General features: G+C 31.8%; 1 protein-coding gene across 2 annotated transcripts; it reads left to right on the top strand.

The window, feature by feature from the left end:
* The first annotated feature begins 2039 nt into the window (after nucleotides 1-2039).
* On the top strand, nucleotides 2040-16767 carry LOC120156251 (U-box domain-containing protein 44-like). 2 transcript variants are annotated; one of them, XM_039167639.1, is made up of 4 exons: nucleotides 2040-3021; nucleotides 3106-3406; nucleotides 3485-4952; nucleotides 16757-16767. In XM_039167639.1, exons 1-3 carry the CDS (start codon nucleotides 2230-2232, stop codon nucleotides 4936-4938), a joined length of 2547 nt encoding a protein of 848 aa, XP_039023570.1. In that variant the 5' UTR covers nucleotides 2040-2229; the 3' UTR covers nucleotides 4939-4952; nucleotides 16757-16767. The 2 variants fall into 2 exon arrangements, with proteins under 2 accessions (XP_039023570.1, XP_039023568.1); XM_039167637.1 differs by lacking the exon at nucleotides 16757-16767 and having other exon boundaries at nucleotides 3485-5017.
* The last annotated feature ends 3942 nt before the right edge of the window (nucleotides 16768-20709 follow it).

Genomic DNA, 20709 nt, shown 5'->3' with positions numbered 1-20709 from the left:
GCCATTTACTTTATTTTTTTAATTTCATATTACATAAAATATAATAATTGTATCTTATATAATATTATTTACTTTATATTTTATTTTAAATTTATAACTTTTAGAATCAAGTAACAGTCACTTTCAAAATAAATAGTTTTTCAAAGATTAATTTCTTTCTATATTTAATATGTAATTCACCCTATGGGTGTTAAAAAATTATGTAACCCTTAATGTTAAATAGTTTCGGTTAATTGAACCGTTAAACATAATAATTAACAATTATGGTTATAAATTTTGATAAAATATTAATCAACGACTAACATTAATAAATTAAATTTATAATTATATTTTTTTAGGGAAAATACTAATAAAATTAGAAGTAAATTTTGGCCATATTCTTAAAATTTATCGGGCAATCTTTAATTTTACAGCTTCACTCACTCTCCACTCTTTAACAAAACTAGTCCCTACACTCTATCACTTAACTGACTATCGCCGTCACTGATGGCCTGCACGGTTGAAGACTATTTCTAGTTTATATATTTTTAATAGAATTTGTATACAAATAACTTAATATATATATTTTCTATTTTCTATTATTTTTAATTTTTATTTTTTAAAAAATACAAAAACATACTTACACAATATAATATGTGTTTATTATTAGATACCAAGATATTGAGAGATGTACATACTTATATCAGTGTGAGTATGTATTAAGTGTTATAATTTTTTATTTTATTCATTTATATTAGTGTAAGTATATATTAAGTGTTACACTTTAAAATATTGTGTGTCACACTTGTAATTGAACCATTAATAATTATTAACTATTTTTTAATGATTATATTACGGTTAAAAAAATTTTATAACCCTAATTCTACTTTTCTTTAAAAAAAAAACTCAAAATATGTGTATAATTCAATTTTGATTTTGGGAGCAGTTTTGGGTGGAGGTGCTTCTAGCACACAACGTTTTCCGTCGTTTTAACCACAGTGATCAAAGACGTTGTGGACTAGGAACGTCTTATTTAAGATGTGTTTAGATGATCGCATCTTTATCTTATGTGATCTAAATGAGTATAATTTCTCTAAATAAATTCATTTGGATGTTATTTTCTTTTTTAAAGTAATCTATTAATGTAGTAGCTCATCTATTAGTTAGTTTTTTGTTTTGGTCACCTTACTATTTTTTAAATTGTACCTAATATTACATTTTTTATTATGTTTTGGCCATTCACTATTAAAAAATTAATAGTGATTTTGACATATCATTATAAGGTAATATCACATCAATATTAAAATATATTTATAAAAATGTCATGCCAATATCACTAGTAATCTTTTAACGGTTAGTAATCAAAGTGAAACTAAAATGTAACATGAGTATGATTTAAAAAAAAATAATAGTTGTGATGAAACTAGAAAGTAAGTAATAAGTTGATGACCAAATAGGTGATTTACCCGTTGTTTAAATAGATATCCTTAAAATTAAATCTTCAAACTTGGAAATGAACAAAAACAAATATACATATCAAATCATGTTTATTTATTTGGTTGACTTAGTCTTCCATATAAAAGAGAGAAAACGATCAGTAGTAGTAAATAAGGCAGATGGAAAGGTCAATTCGCCAGCTGACATTGATATTGCCATGGAAGATACTCTTCTCCACATACCTCCAAGCTACAAACTTCCATTTCCAACATTTTCATCAATTTTTCCAGTCCTCAGTTTCCTTTTATTTTACTCAATCCTCTCGTCTTCAAGACGTCTTAAGATTCAAACCCTGTTTTCAATTTCTTCTCGCTCCTTTTCTCTTCAAAACTTCAGGTTAACTTCCTTCTCTTCTTTTCTCTTCTCTTCTCTTCTCTTTCCTTTCTTTTCGTTGTTTGTTCGTAAATTTTCATGTTTAAGATCTTTGGGTTTTGTAAACTTATTTCTAGGTTCTGAATTTGAAGCCCCTGTTCTTGTTTTTCGTTTGTTTCTCAACCTTTTTAAAATCATCTATTTTCCTTTCCTTTTTTGCGGTTATTTTTTCAATTATTGAACCATTTTTCTGGGATTTGTTCATTTTTAAGTGATATTTGAGTTTTTCAAATTTCTTATTGATCCTAAATTTGCAACACCAGTTCCTGTTTGACCTCTGTTTAAACCCTAGAAAACCCTCTGTTTTTCTGGATATTGTTTTTACTTTTCTCGGGAATTAATTGATATCTTTGTTTTTTAAGAACTACCCAAACCTTTAAAATGGAAAAATATGATTTAAGAAGCTTCCCTGAGCTTATATCAGAGCTGGTAGCCTCAGTTGAAGAGGTATCATCGATTGCAAAAGACTCAGAAAAGGAACTTTTCATTGAATTTTCATCTCTTCTCAATAAACTTGGCTTGATTTTGAGTGATATAAAAAATAACGAAGATGTCATGGACACGGTTACGATCCGAAAAGTAATCAAATCCATCTGGAAAGAGCTTCAGCGTGTTAAGACCTTGATCAAAAGCACCGATTCGAAACAACCGATTTTATGGATCGACAATGTGATGCAAGATCTTGGGAGATCATTAGGCCTTGTGTTGTTTGCTAGCATTGATCTTCATTCGGAGATGAAAGAAAAGATTAGCGCATTGCATAAGGAATTCATGAATGTGAGGTTCAATGGAAGCTTTACCCCAAGTCCCAGTTCAGGTCCGAGCTCGAGAATGAGCCGGCCTCCTAGTCCATGCAATGAAGATGAGTTCGTCTCAGCCACTGCATCAGAGAAGGAAATCGAGGAAGAAATAACAGAAATTGAAGAGGAACGAGCGAATCTTTCGATCGACGATGTTGTCTTGCAACTTAAGTATGGCATTGATGAAGATTTTAACTTCGCGCTTTCCGGGTTCAACGAGTCGATTAAGCAAGGGTTGATCACCAATGATTGGATAAATGAGGAAGGCATTATTCTGGTTCTAGTTAATAGGTTGAGTTCATGTAAGCCGAACAACCGCTTGATTATTCTTCAGATATTGCGAAAACTTGCTTCCCAAGATTCCGGAAACAAGGTAAACTTTTCTTTTTGTTTCCATTGATGTTTTCATTTGAATTTTCGCCCTGGTAGTTTGTCTTAAATGTATGCTAGTTAACAGGAGAAGATGGTCGATGTGGCATCCTTATCGGCATTGGTGAAATCATTGACCCGAGACTCAGAAGAGAGGAGAGAAGCTGTAGGATTGTTGCTAGATCTGTCGGATCTTCCGGCAGTTTGGAGGCGGCTTGGCCGAATTCAAGGATGCATTGTTATGTTAGTTACTATGCTTAATGGCGACGATTCGATTGCTTCGAGCAATGCAAGGAAATTGTTAAATGCATTATCCAGCAATACACAGAATGCGCTTCATATGGCCGAGGCCGGCTACTTTAAGCCGTTAGTGCACTATTTGAAGGAAGGTAAATCGGAAATACACTTTGCTTGCTGCTTTTGATTGTCCACATCAGAATATTTAATAAATCCCGATATCTTGACAGGCTCCGACATGAGTAAGATCCTCATGGCGACTGCGCTGTCGAGAATGGAACTAACAGATCAAAGTAGGGCTACCCTCGGAGAAGACGGAGCTGTTGACCATCTAGTGAAGATGTTCAATGCTGGAAAGCTTGAAGCAAAATTATCAGCTTTGAATGCATTGCAAAATTTGTCAAATATGTCGGAAAATATACAGCGGTTGATCAATTCGGGTATAGTGATATCTCTACTTCAGCTACTTTTCTCCATCACATCGGTGCTCATGACTCTCCGGGAGCCGGCTTCAGCGATTCTTGCCCGAATAGCACAGTCGGAATCGATTCTTGTTAATCAAGATGTAGCACAGCAAATGTTGTCTCTTTTAAACCTCTCAAGTCCTATAATTCAATACCATCTTGTGCTAGCATTGAATAGCATTGCAGGCCATAGTAATGCATCAAAGGTTAGAAGAAAAATGAAGGAAAACGGTGCGATTCAGCTTCTTCTACCATTTCTAACCGAAAGCAACACGAAAATCAGGACTGGAGCGTTGGATTTGCTTTACACACTCTCGAGATATTTACCTGAAGAAATGACCGAACAGCTAGGAGAAAGCCACTTGAACATCATTGTTAACATCATATCATCATCACCATTGGAGACTGATAAGGCTGCTGCAGTTGGCATACTGAGCAACGTACCAATTAGCAATAAGAAAGTGACAGAAGTTCTTAAGAAAGCCAATTTGCTACCAGTTTTGATATCCATGATGAATTCGAGTCCTTCAACCGTATCGTCAACATCGAATTCATTAGCAGAAGCTGTTGCGGGCATACTTATCCGGTTCACGGTTCCATCGGACAAAAGACTACAGCTTCTCGCAGCACAGAACGAGGCAATCCCATTGCTGGTGAAGTTACTGTCGTCCGGATCATTGGTCGCCAAATGCCGAGCTGCGACCGCACTCTCGCAGCTATCCCAGAACTCAGTATCACTTCGGAAGTCAAAAAAATCGAGCTGGTTCTGCGTCTCTCCGTCGGCGACCGCAATCTGCGAAGTCCACGACCGGTACTGCATTGTTAAAAACACGTTCTGTTTGGTCAAAGCAGGAGCCATTCCGCCATTGGTGCAGATCTTGGAAGGCAAAGAAAGGGAAGCTGATGAAGCAGTTTTGAACGCGATGGCGACGCTTCTGCAAGACGAAATCTGGGAAAATGGAAGTGATTGCATTGCTAAAAACGGAGGCGTTGAAGCGATTATAAAGATGATGGAATCTGCGAGTGTAAAGGCTCAGGAAAAAGGGCTTTGGATATTGGAAAGAGTTTTCCAAGTGGAAGAACACAGAGTGAAGTATGGCGAATCTGCGCAAGTTGTGCTCATTGATTTAACTCAAAATGGTGACCCGAGGTTAAAATCAACCACTGCAAAATTGTTGGCTCAGCTTGAACTCTTACAAGTTCAGTCCAGTTACTTTTGAGACTATGATTTAAGGTTTTGTAAATGAATGGATTTTGGAGAACAAATTTGTATTCTATATTTATTTGTTGGTTTTATAATGGCTTGGACGAATTCTTTATTTATTTTTTCTAGATTTAGGTATGAAACTTTACGATATTAATCTGATTCAAATGCACAAAATAAAATAAATACATATGACTTTAGCGTTGAGTTGGATTCATCTTCTATCTTCATCATTTCATTCTAATTTGCTCTCTCCTTTTTTTTTTTAATTAATCACAGATATCTGATCTATTGACCGATTAATCCAGATCAAATATTGCAGAGGCAATGGCGACCCTCTCAACCCAATTTGCTCCATTTACAAACGTCAAGATTCGAACCCTTGATCTTGCTTAAAGAATCTAATTCCTCATCCTACTAGATCAACTTGTTGTTGGTAGTTTTTTTTTTTTATATATAGAGGGATAGATGGGTTATCAAGTACAATATTCCATACCACCAAATCGGTTATTTGAATAAATAGTACAATTATATTCTTCCAAAAAAAAATAGTTTGTACATTGAAATAGAAATGCTTAAATATAAAATAAGTGTCTAAACTATATTTTTTTACGAGTAGGTGCCTAAAGTATTTTTTGACTCATCTCGGCGTCTAAAGTTACAAACGTTACCACTTTAGGTGTTCGGGCCGTCAACATCGTTAATTTCACCCGTTAAATGATACGTTTCAGAATTTGGTAATTTTAATTTTTTTAAAAAAATTAAAAATTAAAAAATAAAATTATATATTTTAAAAAACATAAATTTTTTGAAAATAACCTCAAAACTTTAAAAACCTTCATTTCAACCCCTAAACTCACGTCAGTCATCACCCTTTGTCGTCGATGAAGCTTCACCCGACCTCACCTCCCCTGGCAACCAAAACCCCTATGAAATCGTGACCGATTGACAACGAATCAATGTTTTATACCCTACAAACCCTAGGATGAAAATGTGAGAACACGCAAATTCGATAGTCAATCAGCAGCAACTACTTCAACGTATGACAGGAGGATGACTAGGAAGATGGCAAGGACTATGTTGGTAGTGGTGGTCGTGGTCGAAAAGAGTGACAGCGATAGGTTAAGGTTAGAATTTGGGTATTTTAGGGTTTTGGGACTTTTTTATAATTTAAGAAAAATTTGTGTTTTTTATAAATATTATAATATTTTTAATATATTTTAAAAATAAAAATCGTCAGATTGTGACATGTGTTACTTAACAGAAGAAATTAACATCGTTGACGGCCCAGGACCTAAAATGGTAACGTTAGGCACCGGGATGAACAAAAAAATACTTTAGGCACTTATTCGTGAAAAACGGTATAATTTAGACACTTATTTTATATTTAAGCCAAATAAAAAAGTATTGTGATGTATTAAGAATCTTTAACATTGTACGAATCGAAAGGTCAAATCATCTTCAAGGTTGATGTAAAAATCGATAGAGAAGCCTTCAAATGAGTTAAATTATTGCATCAATTATTAGCTCTTTGATCAATCGAAATATATTCTAAGAGGGGAACTAACCTTTTAAAAACTTGTGTAAAAGCAATCTAAAGATAAAAAAATTACACAACAATTTTCAAATGGTTCAACTTCTAAACAAAGTTTATATCCATTGCTTTAGCATCCACACAAAAATTGTCTTGAATCAACTAAATTTGATAACATTTAAAGACAAAGAGTGCCTTATAAATACTCTAAGATTTATACACAAAGTCTTGATTACACTCTCAGAGAAATTACAAATTTATCAAATTAAAAAACATTCACAAGATAAATAAGTTTACAATAAATAAACTTTCGCTTAAATATCACTTGAATAATATGAATAATTTAAATCACAAGTATTTTACAAATAAATATGCAACACTTCATCAATATGAACAATTTAACTCACAAATAAATATTTAATAATTAAACTTTCAAAGACTATTTGATGTTAATATTAGCTTTCAACGATGCTTTTTGTTGTTCTTGAGATGTTGTGAGTTTATTTTTATACATTCTCTATTAATTTTAGTTGTTGAGAATGCAATAGAATCATTACCTACAAAAAAATAACACTTGTGAGGAGTCGATTTTTTTTTTGTAAAAGTGATTGATCTTTTCCTAAATGTTTGATTATTGTTAGAAAAGATATCAATCTTTTACCTCAAAGAATCAATCCCTTTTTTAAAGGGATCGATCATTTTAAACTTTCTTAGAAAGAGGATGATGAGCTAACGATTGTTGATCGATGTTTCTTTGTATGAGAGAAAAAGACATATTGAAAGTGAAAAGTTCACAGGAATCTTTAGATTCTATTCTCGATCGTGGTTGTGAGGTACTTATAATGGTCTTAAATGGTAGTGTAGACTGTAGATATAGGATCATCATGGTTACTCGTAGGCCAACATACTAAATAAATCTTATTATCAGACCTTGAATTTATCATGATAGATCATGTAAGCTTCTTAGAGGTTTTGTTTAAATATATAGTCTTTGCATTGAAGCTGGTTCAATGATTATGAAGTTCCTACATTCGGAGAAATATTCCTTGGCAGCTCTAGTTAACAGAGGAGTCTAAGGGTATAGGTTGAAAGAGAGTTAGTTGTTTCCAGAGGTGATCGTATAACATATACTCCTTCCGTCTTAATAATTTGTGCCTTATATTAACTATGCACATAGTTCTAGGAGATATATTTGATCAAATGAAATGAAAAAATTATCTCTAAAAGATGGTTGATAGATTTGATTTATTTATTTGATAGGTGTATAAGAGTGGAACATATAAGAGCAAAAAGGGAAATATAAATATTGTTTTTTGTTAATTTTTCTAATAAAACATTTTGAATGAGACAATTTTAGAAACCAAAATGAATACGTTTAGTAGGATGGAGAGTATTATTTTTGTCAAAATTAAAATAGCATCCTAAGTTGATTTGGTGGTTATGTGCCCAAGCAGATCTACTTGTATGAATACTTTCTTATGTTAGTCATCTATATTGATCAATGTTTTTAAAACCGGACCGGACATTGAACCGGTGAAGGTACTGGTTCACTGGTTCAATCGGGTTCAACCGCGGTTGAACCGGATTTTTATATAAAATAATATTTTTTTAATTTTACATAATATTCAAAGCAATATTAATATATATGTAACACTTTTTTTAAGTTTACAATATTAAAAGGTATAAAAATATCACAAGTCATAACATATATAAATTAAAAACCATAAAATCAAGTGAAACAAAATGATTCAAATCAACTACAACATATTATTTAAGGTCAAACATATTAAATAATAAATATAATTATATAACTATAATCAAAAAAATAAAATTGGAGCTTAAAAAAATCATAACAAATGATGTCATTTGGTTTAATTGTTTTAAAAAAAACAATCCCACATGGCTAAGAAACATAGAAGAGCATCCCAAAAGTTTAAAGAGTAAAAATATGAGAACAAAACAATCCCACATGGCTAAGAAACATAGAAGAGCATCCCAACTTACTTCTATAAATAATAGAGGTAATTTGACATTCAAAATCATAGAGCCTTTCGATGAGCACAGAGCGAACTATTCTTTCGCTTCAATTGAGCTCAAATTTTAGGCTTCAATCGAACTTCTAAATTTTTTTTTTGAGTTCGAGCCTTTTCGAGTTCAAGTTTTAATATTATATTTCGAGTTTGAGTTGAACTTGATAATTTTTGCTCGTGAGTTTTTTAGTCGAGTTGAGCTTACTTTTAAAGTTTTCGAGTTTGAGTCGAGCTCAGCAATACTCGAATTTGACTTGGCTCGTTGAACAAACGACGTCGTTTGGTTTAATTTTTTTTAAAAGAAAAAAAGTGAACCGGCGGTTCAAACCGGTTTTGCCGATTTTCAGCCGGTTCACCCCAGTTTTACCGGTTTTCAGCCGATTCTACCGGTTTTCAACCGGTTCTACCGGTTTTGTGAGGTAATTGGACCGGACAGGCCATCGGTTCACGGTTCAACCGGTTGAACTGACCGGTCTGGTCCGATTTTGATAACCATGATATTGATTGTTCCGGCCTTAGAATTTATGTGTCCATCCACTTATAAAAAACTGTAGCCCTAAAAAAACATTTCAGATATATCATCAATTAAGTGTTAATATTTGTTCTTTAATATCTTTGGTTTAATTGTTCTCACGTGTATTTTATATTTTTCTATAATAAAATGATGTTGTTTCATTTTTAACATCCACGTCACTGTTATTTTTAAACTAATGATCTAATAATATAAATTGAAACAATTGAAAATTTAATAATAAAATTAATATAAATTGTACAATACTTAGTATAGTTTACTTAAAAACTTATTCAAATAATATAAATATTTTATCTGTAACAAAAGCATAAAATTGTACTAAAATACAAGTTTCTTAGTTTTACTCTTCCTTACAAAACTATATTACTCATTCTTTCATAAAATTAATTATTTACACGTAAATTCATGTTGACTTTGACAATAGAACAAAGTAGGGATGAAATAGGGGTATTGGGAGTGGTCGTATCTCTTAAAAATTTTAAATTCTCTTGTATTTTAGAGTTTTTCTTTATATTATTCATTGATTATCTAATTTGTCACCCCTTAAAATTTTATAACTTTGCACCTTCTAAAATTATTAATATAACTTCTTAAGTTCATATTATTGACATAAATTTGTGTCTGTGAAGCAAGTATCCCAAAGCCATCAACAACATAAAGCAAAGAGATTGCAAATCAATTCAAAAGGCAAAATATACTATTTAGATGAAATAATTATTTTATTTTCTATATAAATTATTATAGGAAAGAAAAATAAAATTCATGGATGATACATAGAATATAATTTATTTTAGGATAAATTAAACTATTAATTTTTTTCACGTTTTAATAGTCAAATTTTAGTTTTTAAAAAAGTGTCTAATATTTACATTAGGTTTCATTTTGGTACCAAAAGTTAAAAACTTAATGATGATATTGACGTGTACTACAAAGTAATGTCATATCATTACTGAAAAAATTTAAAAAATACAGCGTCAGTAATTCTATTAATTGTAACACTCATTTCCCGTAAACGTCCCCGTACACGAGTCGTAGATGTCATATGTCTTTTAAAATGTTTCTGTACTTGAAAACTAGTAAAATTTGGTTTCATTAAATAAAATGGTTTAATAAATAAATATACTTCTACTATAACATGTGTCAAACTCATTTTAAAACAATATGAACTCTTTTTAAACGTACACATGCAAACTAGAAATTTAAAACAATAATAGTATGTCATTACTGATACCGGTAAGTAATCTTCGATGATTGATACCAAGCTTAGCTCCTTACTCCACTCGATCCTTTTACCTACGCGTAAAAAATCATCACATGCTAAGTATACACTTAGTGAGACATAACAAGAGTAAGTAAAACATTTTAAAGCATAAGTAAGCCATAAAAGATCAAAATATGAATTGAATCGTATAAAATATATAAAAGTATAAAACTGACTTGATAATCCAGATTTTCATCACATAACCTGTGAAACATTATTTCATATGCATAGCATACTTATCAATCACAACCCAATGTATGAGAGATGAGAATGCAAGGTACATAAATTGCACATAAGTGCTAAAGGAAAGTATAGGTATCATGGTAACAACAATACTATACTAATATATCGAAATGGTAATTCACAAACTCATTATGAACACCATTAATACACGCATAGTGCCGAAAGTATGCAAAGGTACTAATAAGAAAATGCAACAAATGCATTAAACAAAATCGACCGATAACCACCTTATTCAAGGTATTGACAAGTGCTCATTATGAACACCATCATTGCCCACATAGTGCCATAGTACACAAAGTATTACTCCAAGTACACAAAGTACTGCTATAAAAATGCAATAATACATTAAAGAAAATCTATCGACAACCATCATACTCAAAGTATGTCGAAGTGCACCTATGACTCTCAATATACATACAATATGTTGTTATATCCCAAAATGCATATTAAACCTTTATTCTGAAACATCTATAGATGTTAAATAGAGTAAAAAACATCTAATTATTTTAGGGCAATTCATACCCTAAAATGCTTCAATAAAATCATTTTCATAAACTTTATGAAAATACTTCAGAATGCGTTAAAAACATGCTTAGTAAAAACACTCGAGGTTGACTCATCGCAAGTCGTCCTCGTATCATATAAGTATATGGTAATGCACTCAATTTAACAATATTTATAAACTTCAAAATATAAGCCTCACTAAGCTTTAAGCTTGATCCTCTACTTTAAATTCACTTCTATTAAGAAGTTCATCACAATTTCGTATTCTAGTGGTTTGCACTACCTTTAAAGAAATATTATTATGTATTAATATACTCACTCAAAAATTATTATGTTTATACCAATGAAAACTATACTTGAACACAAATCAAACCATATAAGGAACTTCTTCTAGTTTCATTTGTACAATTTATATTGAATTTTCAAAGTTGACTACCAGAAGTTGTTTTGAGCATAATATGTTGCCATGTTTTCTGACATATCCTCAACTAAAACTCATATCTTTTTATATACTCCTCGAAATCAGTTTTAGTTTGTTCTAAAAAACACTAGACTGGTATACGAATCCATAGGTATAAAATTTATCATCTAATCATTTCTTTAGAATTAATGGCGATTTTCTAAACTTACTGTTCAAAACAGAATTTCTAGGCAGGTTTCACCAACTTGCATTTTTAGTTTATTCACTAATTCTATTAGATCACCAAATGAACATACATGTTTGAACCACAAATCACATATCATTTATGAATCACTTATTACCATTGTAACTCTGTCACTGACTCATTGTAACACTCCAACCCGTATCTGACCCGGATACGAATCCGAGGTGTCACATTGACTAGTCAAAACATGTACTTTTATAAAAACCATAGAAAATTTAAAACTTCCATTCTATAGAGTTATTCTTTTTACATAAAACTTGTACAAAACGTTATCAAAATCCATCAGAGCATACATACTTAATAACTTAGTTTACATGGCAACATACTAATTTACATAACAGAACATACTTTACAAAAGATTTCTGATCTGATCTTTGAATGGAGATATGTTGTTCAGCTGGTACTAGGCTTTATCCTCTTGCTTATCAACACCTACGCGTAAGACACTTACACGCTAAGTCATAGACTTAGTGAGACATGTAAATACATATATAATTAACAAATGCATATCACATAACATGTAATGCAAGCAAGGAACATTCACATAGTATGCAATTCTAATCATACCTTGACTCATGCTATCATATATTCATATAAATGACATACCTTTATTCACATAGATCATATGTACATATGCAATTAACATCTAGACACATGCCTTTATCCCTATACATCTACATCATAACACTACATGCTGATATTCCAATATCCATATATCTTACAAATGGAATTAGACTTATCACAAGTCTTAATTCCCTTACGTAATCCCAATCTTAAAACATGTACTCACCTGGGTCTCAATGGACACTATCAAGTTCTCGTTCTTTCTTACAAATCTTACTCTTTCGACCTATGCGAACATCACTTTCGATCAATATTTACACGATCATGTATCAATATATATCAGTATTCTAATTGATATACTATAATCTTTCATTTGTTAGACTAAATGAAAGATCTATTTCTATTTTCCCTTTGAAGTGTATCGATACACACTATAGGGTATCGGTACATTCCTTAATGAGTGTATCGATACACTAACTATGTATCGATACACAAATAACATTCGAAAGTTTTTCCTGTTCACGGGGTATCGATACACTCCTTAATGTATTAGTACACTTTGAACATCTTCCCAGATTTTACTCTTAATATATCGGTACTTATTGAATGTGTACTGATACACACCAGCCCATAAATCAATTTTACTCACGAAAATCACTTCATTTCCACTCAAATGTTCCATATTTCATCCTCTTTTATATTCTTAACTCACATACACATACCTAAACTCATTAATACTCATTTATCCCATCTTAAACCTCCAAAGCATATCCTTCGCATGGAATTTAAGAATTAAACTCAATTATCCACATGTTCTAAATTCACTTCTATCACTTTATATCTCTTAATTAAGTTGATGACAAGTCAAATTCATCAATAAAACTTAAAAAACCAAACCATATAAAAAATTCATCTTAAAACTCATTTTACAAATTCCTTCTAAATATCTTCATCTTATTGTTTAAATCCGATATAAGCTTTTCTTAAGCTTATTTAATACCCAAAGAATCAAAACCCACTTAAAATTTCAAGTAAACAACCATAAAAATCCAACTTACCTTTTGTAGCTAAACCATACGTGAAGAAGAGAAAGCAAGCAAGAAGAAAGCTTACAAATAGCTCTCTTCCTACGTGTTTCACTCTTATATATAAGGGGAAAATATCATTTAAAGGAAAAAGACCATAATACACTTTAAATCTTTCCCCAATTACGATTTAATCCAATACTGAAATATTCCTATTTAAGTCCTTAAAATTTTCAAATTTCCTAAATTGATCCCTAAATTTCAAAAATCTCATTTTAGTCACTGACCCAGATTTTGAAATGTTACAAATCTCTCCTCCTTTAAAGAAAATTCGTCCTCGAATTTTCACTTTATAGCAGGATAAAGCAATCCTTTATAATACTTATCAATTCTTGGTTTACCTTTACTATTAACCTTACGCTCATATACAATCATCCTTCAAGACTCAATATATATCTCCTCTACTCATACTATATACAAACTCAACACAATTTATTCAGTTGGAAACCATATCTTATTTGTTTCTAACAATTCATTACTTATTTCTTCAATCAAATCTTTCAATTGTTATACTACTTGCCACTTAACAAACACTATACTGAATCCCAAATCAATTAAAACCAACTACTTTACCATGTTATTGAGATTTACCTGCAAGAATCTCTAGATCCTCAACATCTTCATCGGTTCTTAAATTATAAACTCATGCAGTTTGTTGCATATCATGTTGAGTGATTGATTCAGATTGATTTCTTCTATGACCTCTACCTCTACTTCTCTTAGATACCATAATATACCTCTCTCTCTACACCATCTCATCAGTCATAAGTTGACAATCTCGAATAAAATGTCCAACATCACCGCATCTAAAACATGCTCCTAAAATCACTCGACATACTCTTGAATGATTCTTTCAACAATATGAACATGGCCTAGATTGACTGAGATTTGATCTTCTAGCGGAATAAGCAGCTGATTCTAACATATCCTGAGTTGGAAAATCCAATTCTCTATTTTTATTTGATGGCGAGGAACTCGACGAAGCATCCATTCTCTTAGACTTTTGAACTTTTGGCTCTTTAAACCTCTCATTCTGAGCTCTCTCTAGAGCTTTAGCTCGATTAACCACTTCTTGGAACGATGACAAATTCAAGGCTATCAACAACTCTCTTAGCCTAGGGCGTAAACCCTCCACAAACCAATCACATACATCCTTCTCAGTCGGAATAAGCTCAGCAGCAAAATGACTTAACTTATTAAACTCACATTCATATTCATACACTGAATAATTCCCTTGCTTCAAATTCAGAAATTCTTGCTTCATCTGTCTAATATTTTGGTCACCAATATACTCACGATTGAATCCTTCCAAGAAGAATAACCAGGTTACTTGATCACTTCTTAATCTCATGGTGACATTTGTCCACCATATTCTAGCTTGTCCCTATAACAACGAGACTATTCCATCTAATTTCTCCATGTCAGAACAGTAGAGTCCATCCAACATAATCTTGACATCGTTCAGCCAAAGTTCCTGTTGAGTTAATCGATTGACGAAATAGCCAAGAGGGGGTGAATTGGCAATAAAAATTTTGGTGGAAGTTTTTACAGAAAATAGAAAATATTTTCACAGCAATTTAGAGTGGTTCAACTTTCTCAACCAAAGTCTATGTCCACTACCTTAGCTATCCACACTAAGGATTTTCCACAAATTCACTAATTTGTCTTTCTTTTAAGGACAAAGAGTAACCTTACAAATCCCTCAAGAATTATACCCCCAAATTCTTGAGAACACTCTCTCCCAAAGAGAACAATACAAATTTAGCAAACTTATAGAAAAACCTCACAAGGTAATATGTTTGTACAATTCTAGAATAAAGAAATAACACTAAAAATGAATGCAATTGAGCACAACAAGTGTTCTTGAAAGCAAAATGAATATTGAATGAAAATTTAACTTGAAATGCTCAAACTTGAGGTTTGATGCTTTCTCTTTGATTTTTTATCTTCTCTTCTTAATTGTTGTTGATCAATGGCTCCTAAGCTTGTTTAAATGCACCTTGAATCACTTCTAAATGTTGGGGATCATTGGTGAAGTCAATAGAGTCGTTATTGTGTGAAAACAATTAAATAAAATAGTTGGGAGCGTGTGTGCATCGATACACCATCAAGGTGCATCGGTACACTATGTGTAAAATTCAAATATTTCGACCGTCGGTACATTAATTACATTCAATGTTTGAAAAGAGCCAGGAGTGCATCGATGCATGGTATGTGCATCGGTACATAAAATGCATTTGATGTTTCAATAAAACCTGTAGTGCAGCGATGCAGGTTTTGTGCATTGGTACATAAAATGCATTTGATGTTTCAATAAAACCTGTAGTGCATCGATGCATGGTCTGTGCATCGGTACATCAAAATGAATTGTTTCAAAAATATTTTAAGTTTAAAACACAATTTTACACTTTAGTAAGGATTGAAATTGACCTTAGAAAAACTTGGAGTAATATTTGTGATATTCAAATAATTGAATCAAATATACTTTAAAAATGATTGTAAAATATTAAAATTCAATAATAATTAATTTTTTATATCGAAACATGAAAATGTTTTCAACAATCTCCCCCTGTTTGATATAACAAAACACTTGAGTAATTTTAAGATTTTCTACGAAAAATCAATTTTTTAATTTTTTTTAGAATTACTCCTCCTTACTATATTATCTCCCTTTTTGTTAAATCAAAAAGACTATAAACATTTTTAAAACAAGTCTTTGAAAATATAGCCAATTGGTTTAAATTTAAAGCTTAAGCTGCTAAGATCACAATCAAGAGAAAGGTTAGCCATTAGTTCCATAAATCAATATTCATAAATAATGTGCAATGGTAAATTGGTCATATTTATCTAAAATGTAAAATGATGCAAAAATGAATAAAAATTAAGCTCAAATTAAAAAATAAACCAAACCAAATATGTAAATATAAGCATTCAAGTTTAAACATCCATATCATCTAAACTTAACAATCCAAAAACATCCAAAATGTTAAAACATAATCCTAAATTCAATTCATGAAACCAAAGAAAGGCAAGGTCTAATCGTCCATAGGAGGATGGGATGAGGAGAATAATGTTCTCTCATCTCAAGTGTAAGAGCATCTAATCGTTCACGCATCTCCTGTTGAATTTCCAATTGTTGAGCCCCATAGCGGCTAAATGGGACTCTATGGATGCAAACCTCAGATCAAATGACTCCAAAAATGATTGAAAGTATGATGGCATTTGATATTTTTGATGTGCCGACTCATCCTTGGATACGGCGTCATCAATATCGTGCATAAGTTGTTGAATTTCTGAATCATCGTCCGCTGCAGGTGCCGGTGGAGGTAGAGCTCATGAAGAACTAGCTCCCAGTGTTTTCTCAGTGGTTTGAACCCATTGGTCGTTTTCCTTCTTCCATCTCGATTTCTTTAAAGATGTGAGATTTATTTGGTTTTGAAGAGGGATGGGAATATCAAGTGTGACCTTAAGCCCCAGTTTGATAAATAAATTACTAAGGAGACAACCGTAAACTAAAGTTTCGACATTTTTGGATGGGACAATGTTTACTGTATCTACTAATTCATAAAAAATGATCTGTGGAAAATTTATTTTCTTGCTATGTTAGATACAATGTATCCATCATAAATCTAATACTCTAAGAGAGGAGTACCTACTTCCAGATGGTCTAAACCACTAAGAGATCATCAAGTGAAGGAATCATTTGTGATGAGTTCTTAAGGTACTTACACTACTTTTAGCTTGATAGGGAGTAGCCACCATCTCTTTCTCGTTATCTAAACCTTCATTGTCTAGTCCAAAGGTGTTTGCGATGGTGTCGGAGTTAATATAAAAGATTTGACCTAGAAGATAGGATCGAATTCCTATGGTTTCAATTCGACGTTCATTTTGGACACACACCGCATTAGAATAGAAAATGTAGACTAATTGGTGATAGACAATCGGTTTAAGGTTAAAAAGTTTATCAAATTTCTAGGATTTAAGGGTAGAAAGATATGGAAAATTTATATCAACCATAGCTTGAATCGAAGACGCTCTTCCCGGATTTTGTATGACTCAAAACAATTATGATACCTATGGTAGAGATCTTGTCTACTACCAGGCTCATTGAAACAGGAGTTTAGAATAGTCATATTCAGGTCATTCGTGTATGGATTTGGATTGGGTGGAGGAATAGGAGGTCGGTTTTAACTCGAACGACTAGAGGATGTCCTAGGACGTTTAGACATGATTAAAGATCGGAATGGTTAAGGTAACCTGCAAATTTGAAACACATGTATGTAATTCAATCAATCCCAAAACTCAATATGAGTCTTTAATATTCAAGGTTCTCTAAACCGAATCCTAATGGGCAAAATTTAAAAACTAATTTTGAAAAACAATGTTTGAAAATCAATATGTAGTTTTCAAAACAACATAATTAAATCAAAAACATCAAATTTAAAATCAAAGCAATAATTTTCGATTTTTTTATTTCAAAAATTCCAAATTATTTTGAAAATTGTGTTTTTTTGATGAAATTAGTTGTAAAATATATTTTAGAAACATTATATAATCAATGCCGAATATAAAGTTCAACCTAGAACTAATCAAAACTAGTCCTAAGTTCAAAAATCAATAAAATAGGGGTTTTTTAAATATTACCTTGAAAATTCAGATTTTGTGAGAATGTGATGTTGTTTACACGTTTTTAATGATCGTAGCAGGATCAAGAGTAGAAAAACGAAAGGATTATAACTTGATTTCATTGAAAATGAGCAAGATTGGAGATTTGGCCGATTTTTAGAGAGAAACGGAGGGCTTGAGTGTTTAAGGGTTTTGACAAAATAAGAAAATTTTAGGGATTTAAGCCTAAAACCCGACGAGTGTATCGATGCACATTCAAAGAATGCATTGGTGCACCTTCATAGTGTATCAATGCATATTTAAGGGATGCATCGGTACACTATCTAGTGTAGCGATGCACGTTGCACAAAAATGTCAAAAATCTGTTTTAAACACTTAAAATGCTAAATTAATTAGCTCTAGTGGTATTGGCAACTCAAAGATCGAAAATTAACAATGTTCAATCAAATAAAACTATCTCTAAATTTTATTTGAACATACAATTAATATTCACTAAGAATCATAAACTACCCCTAACTATTAGCAAAGAATGCAATCAAAGATATTATTTTTATAAGCATTTTTCATTTCTAATAAATTTGCTAAAATTATTTTAAACAGTAAGTGAAGATAGGTTGGTAAAACCTAATTTTCTCCTAAGTGTCCAAAATCTTTCTTTATCTAAAGGTTTTGTAAAAATATCCGCTAATTGGTGCAAAGTATCAACAAATTCTAGAACTATATCTTCTTTAGCAACATGATATCTAATAAAATGATGTATAATTTCAATGTGCTTAGTTCTAGAGTGTTGGATGGGATTTTTAGTGAGACAAATAGCACTAGTATTGTCACACTTGATAGGTATGGTACCTACTTCAATTCCATAATCTAAAAGTTGTTGTTTCATCCATAAAACTTGTGCACAACAACTACCGGCTGAAATTTATTCTCCTTCAATGGTAGATATTGCAACATAATTTTGTTTCTTCGAAAACCAAGAAATCAGTATATTTCCTAGGAATTGACAAATATCGAATGTGCTTTTCCTATATATTTTGCATCCTCCATAATTTTCATCAGAGAAGGCATGCAAGCTAAAGCTAAAGTCTCTAGGATACCAAAGTCCTAAACTAGGAGTGTCTATAAGGTATCTAAAGATTCTCTTAACAGCTAGTAAATGTGATTCCTTAGGGCATGATTGAAATCTAGCACATAAGCAAATACTAAACATAATGTTCAATCTACTTGCAGTTAAATAAAGCAAAGAGCCAATCATTGACCTATAAAATTTAATATCCACACATTTACTTCCTTCATCTTTGTCAAGCTTTGTAGATGAGCTCATTGGAGTTTCATGAGGTTTCTCATTTTCCAATCCAAACTTTTTGAGCATATCTTTGACGTACTTAGCTTGATTGATGAATATGACATCCTTTCTTTGCTTGATTTAGATTCCCAAGAAATATGAGAGCTCCCCTATCATGCTCATCTTGAATTCACTCTACATTAGCTTAGAAAATTCTTGGCAAAGAACATCATTAGTAGAACCAAATATTATATCATCAACATAAATTTGAACTACTAATAAATCTTTACCTTTATGCTTTAAAAACAATGTAGTGTCAACCTTCCCTTTTGTAAAACCTTTTTCAATTAAAAAAATTTGACAATCTTTCATACCAAGCTCTAGGAGCCTGTTTTAAAACATAAAGAGCTTTTGTCAATTTAAAAACATGATATGGAAATTTTGAATCTTCAAAACCTGAAGGTTGTTTCACGTACACCTCTTCTTTTATAAAACCAGTTAAAAATGCACTTTTAACATCCATTTGATATAATTTAAATTCATTGAAACATGCAAATGTTAATAACATTCTAATTGCTTCCATCCTAGTTACAGGAGTGTATATTTCATCATAGTCTATGCCCTCTTCTTGAGTATAGCCTTGAGCAACAAATCTAGCCTTGTTTCTCACTATATTACCACTTTCATCAAGCTTATTCCTAAATACCCATCTAATACCTACAATAGATTTATTACTAGGCCTTTCAACTAATGTCCATACTTTACTTCTCTCAATTTGATTTAACTATTCTTGCATAGCCATAATCCAATGATCATCATTTAATGCTTCTTTAATATTCTTAGGCTCTATGCATGAGATAAATGCAACATAAATACATATATTTCTAAGAGAAGATCGAGTTGTTACCCCTTTGGATGGATCACCTATTATCACACCATTCTTGACATAGTTGTATTCTCTTGGGTAAGAGACTTCCCTTTCTTCAATGGTTGGATTCTCAAGAACGTCGTGAGATTCCTCATCTTTAGTTTCTTCTTTTGATGAAGGTTCTCCAACGTCATGTCTAACGTCATTTGCTTTTACAATACCTACATCATCATCAATACAAGAATCTTTCCTCGGAAGGGGATTATCATCGAAAGCAACATGTATAGACTCTTCTACCACTAATATTCTTTTATTAAATACCCGATAAGCTTTAGAATTTAAGGAATAACCCATAAAAATTCCTTCATCACTTTTAGCATCAAATTTGCCAAGATTTTCTTTACCGTTGTTTAAAACAAAACATTTACATCCAAAAGGATGAAAATAACTAATGTTAGGCTTTTTATTTTTTAAAACTTGATATGGAGTTTTCTTTAAAATAGACCTAATCATTACTCGATTAATAACATAACAAGCTGTATTTGTGGCATCCGCCCAAAAATATTTTGGCAAATTGTTTTCACAAAGCA

The sequence above is a fragment of the Hibiscus syriacus genome, unplaced genomic scaffold, assembly GCF_006381635.1.
Source record: "Hibiscus syriacus cultivar Baekdansim isolate YM2019G1 unplaced genomic scaffold, ASM638163v2 tig00111213_pilon, whole genome shotgun sequence".
Classification (NCBI taxonomy): Eukaryota; Viridiplantae; Streptophyta; class Magnoliopsida; order Malvales; family Malvaceae; genus Hibiscus; species Hibiscus syriacus.
Note: the sequence above shows the minus strand (reverse complement) of the source record. Positions and strands in the feature narration are given on the sequence as shown.

Excerpts from the sequence above, each read along its gene's own strand:
- LOC120156251 (XM_039167639.1), top strand. The coding sequence starts at position 2,230 with ATGGAAAAATATGATTTAAGAAGCTTCCCTGAGCTTATATCAGAGCTG. Across the intron at positions 3,022-3,105 it reads CCCAAGATTCCGGAAACAAG|GAGAAGATGGTCGATGTGGC; the intron begins GTAAACTTTTCT and ends GCTAGTTAACAG. Across the intron at positions 3,407-3,484 it reads AGTGCACTATTTGAAGGAAG|GCTCCGACATGAGTAAGATC; the intron begins GTAAATCGGAAA and ends ATATCTTGACAG.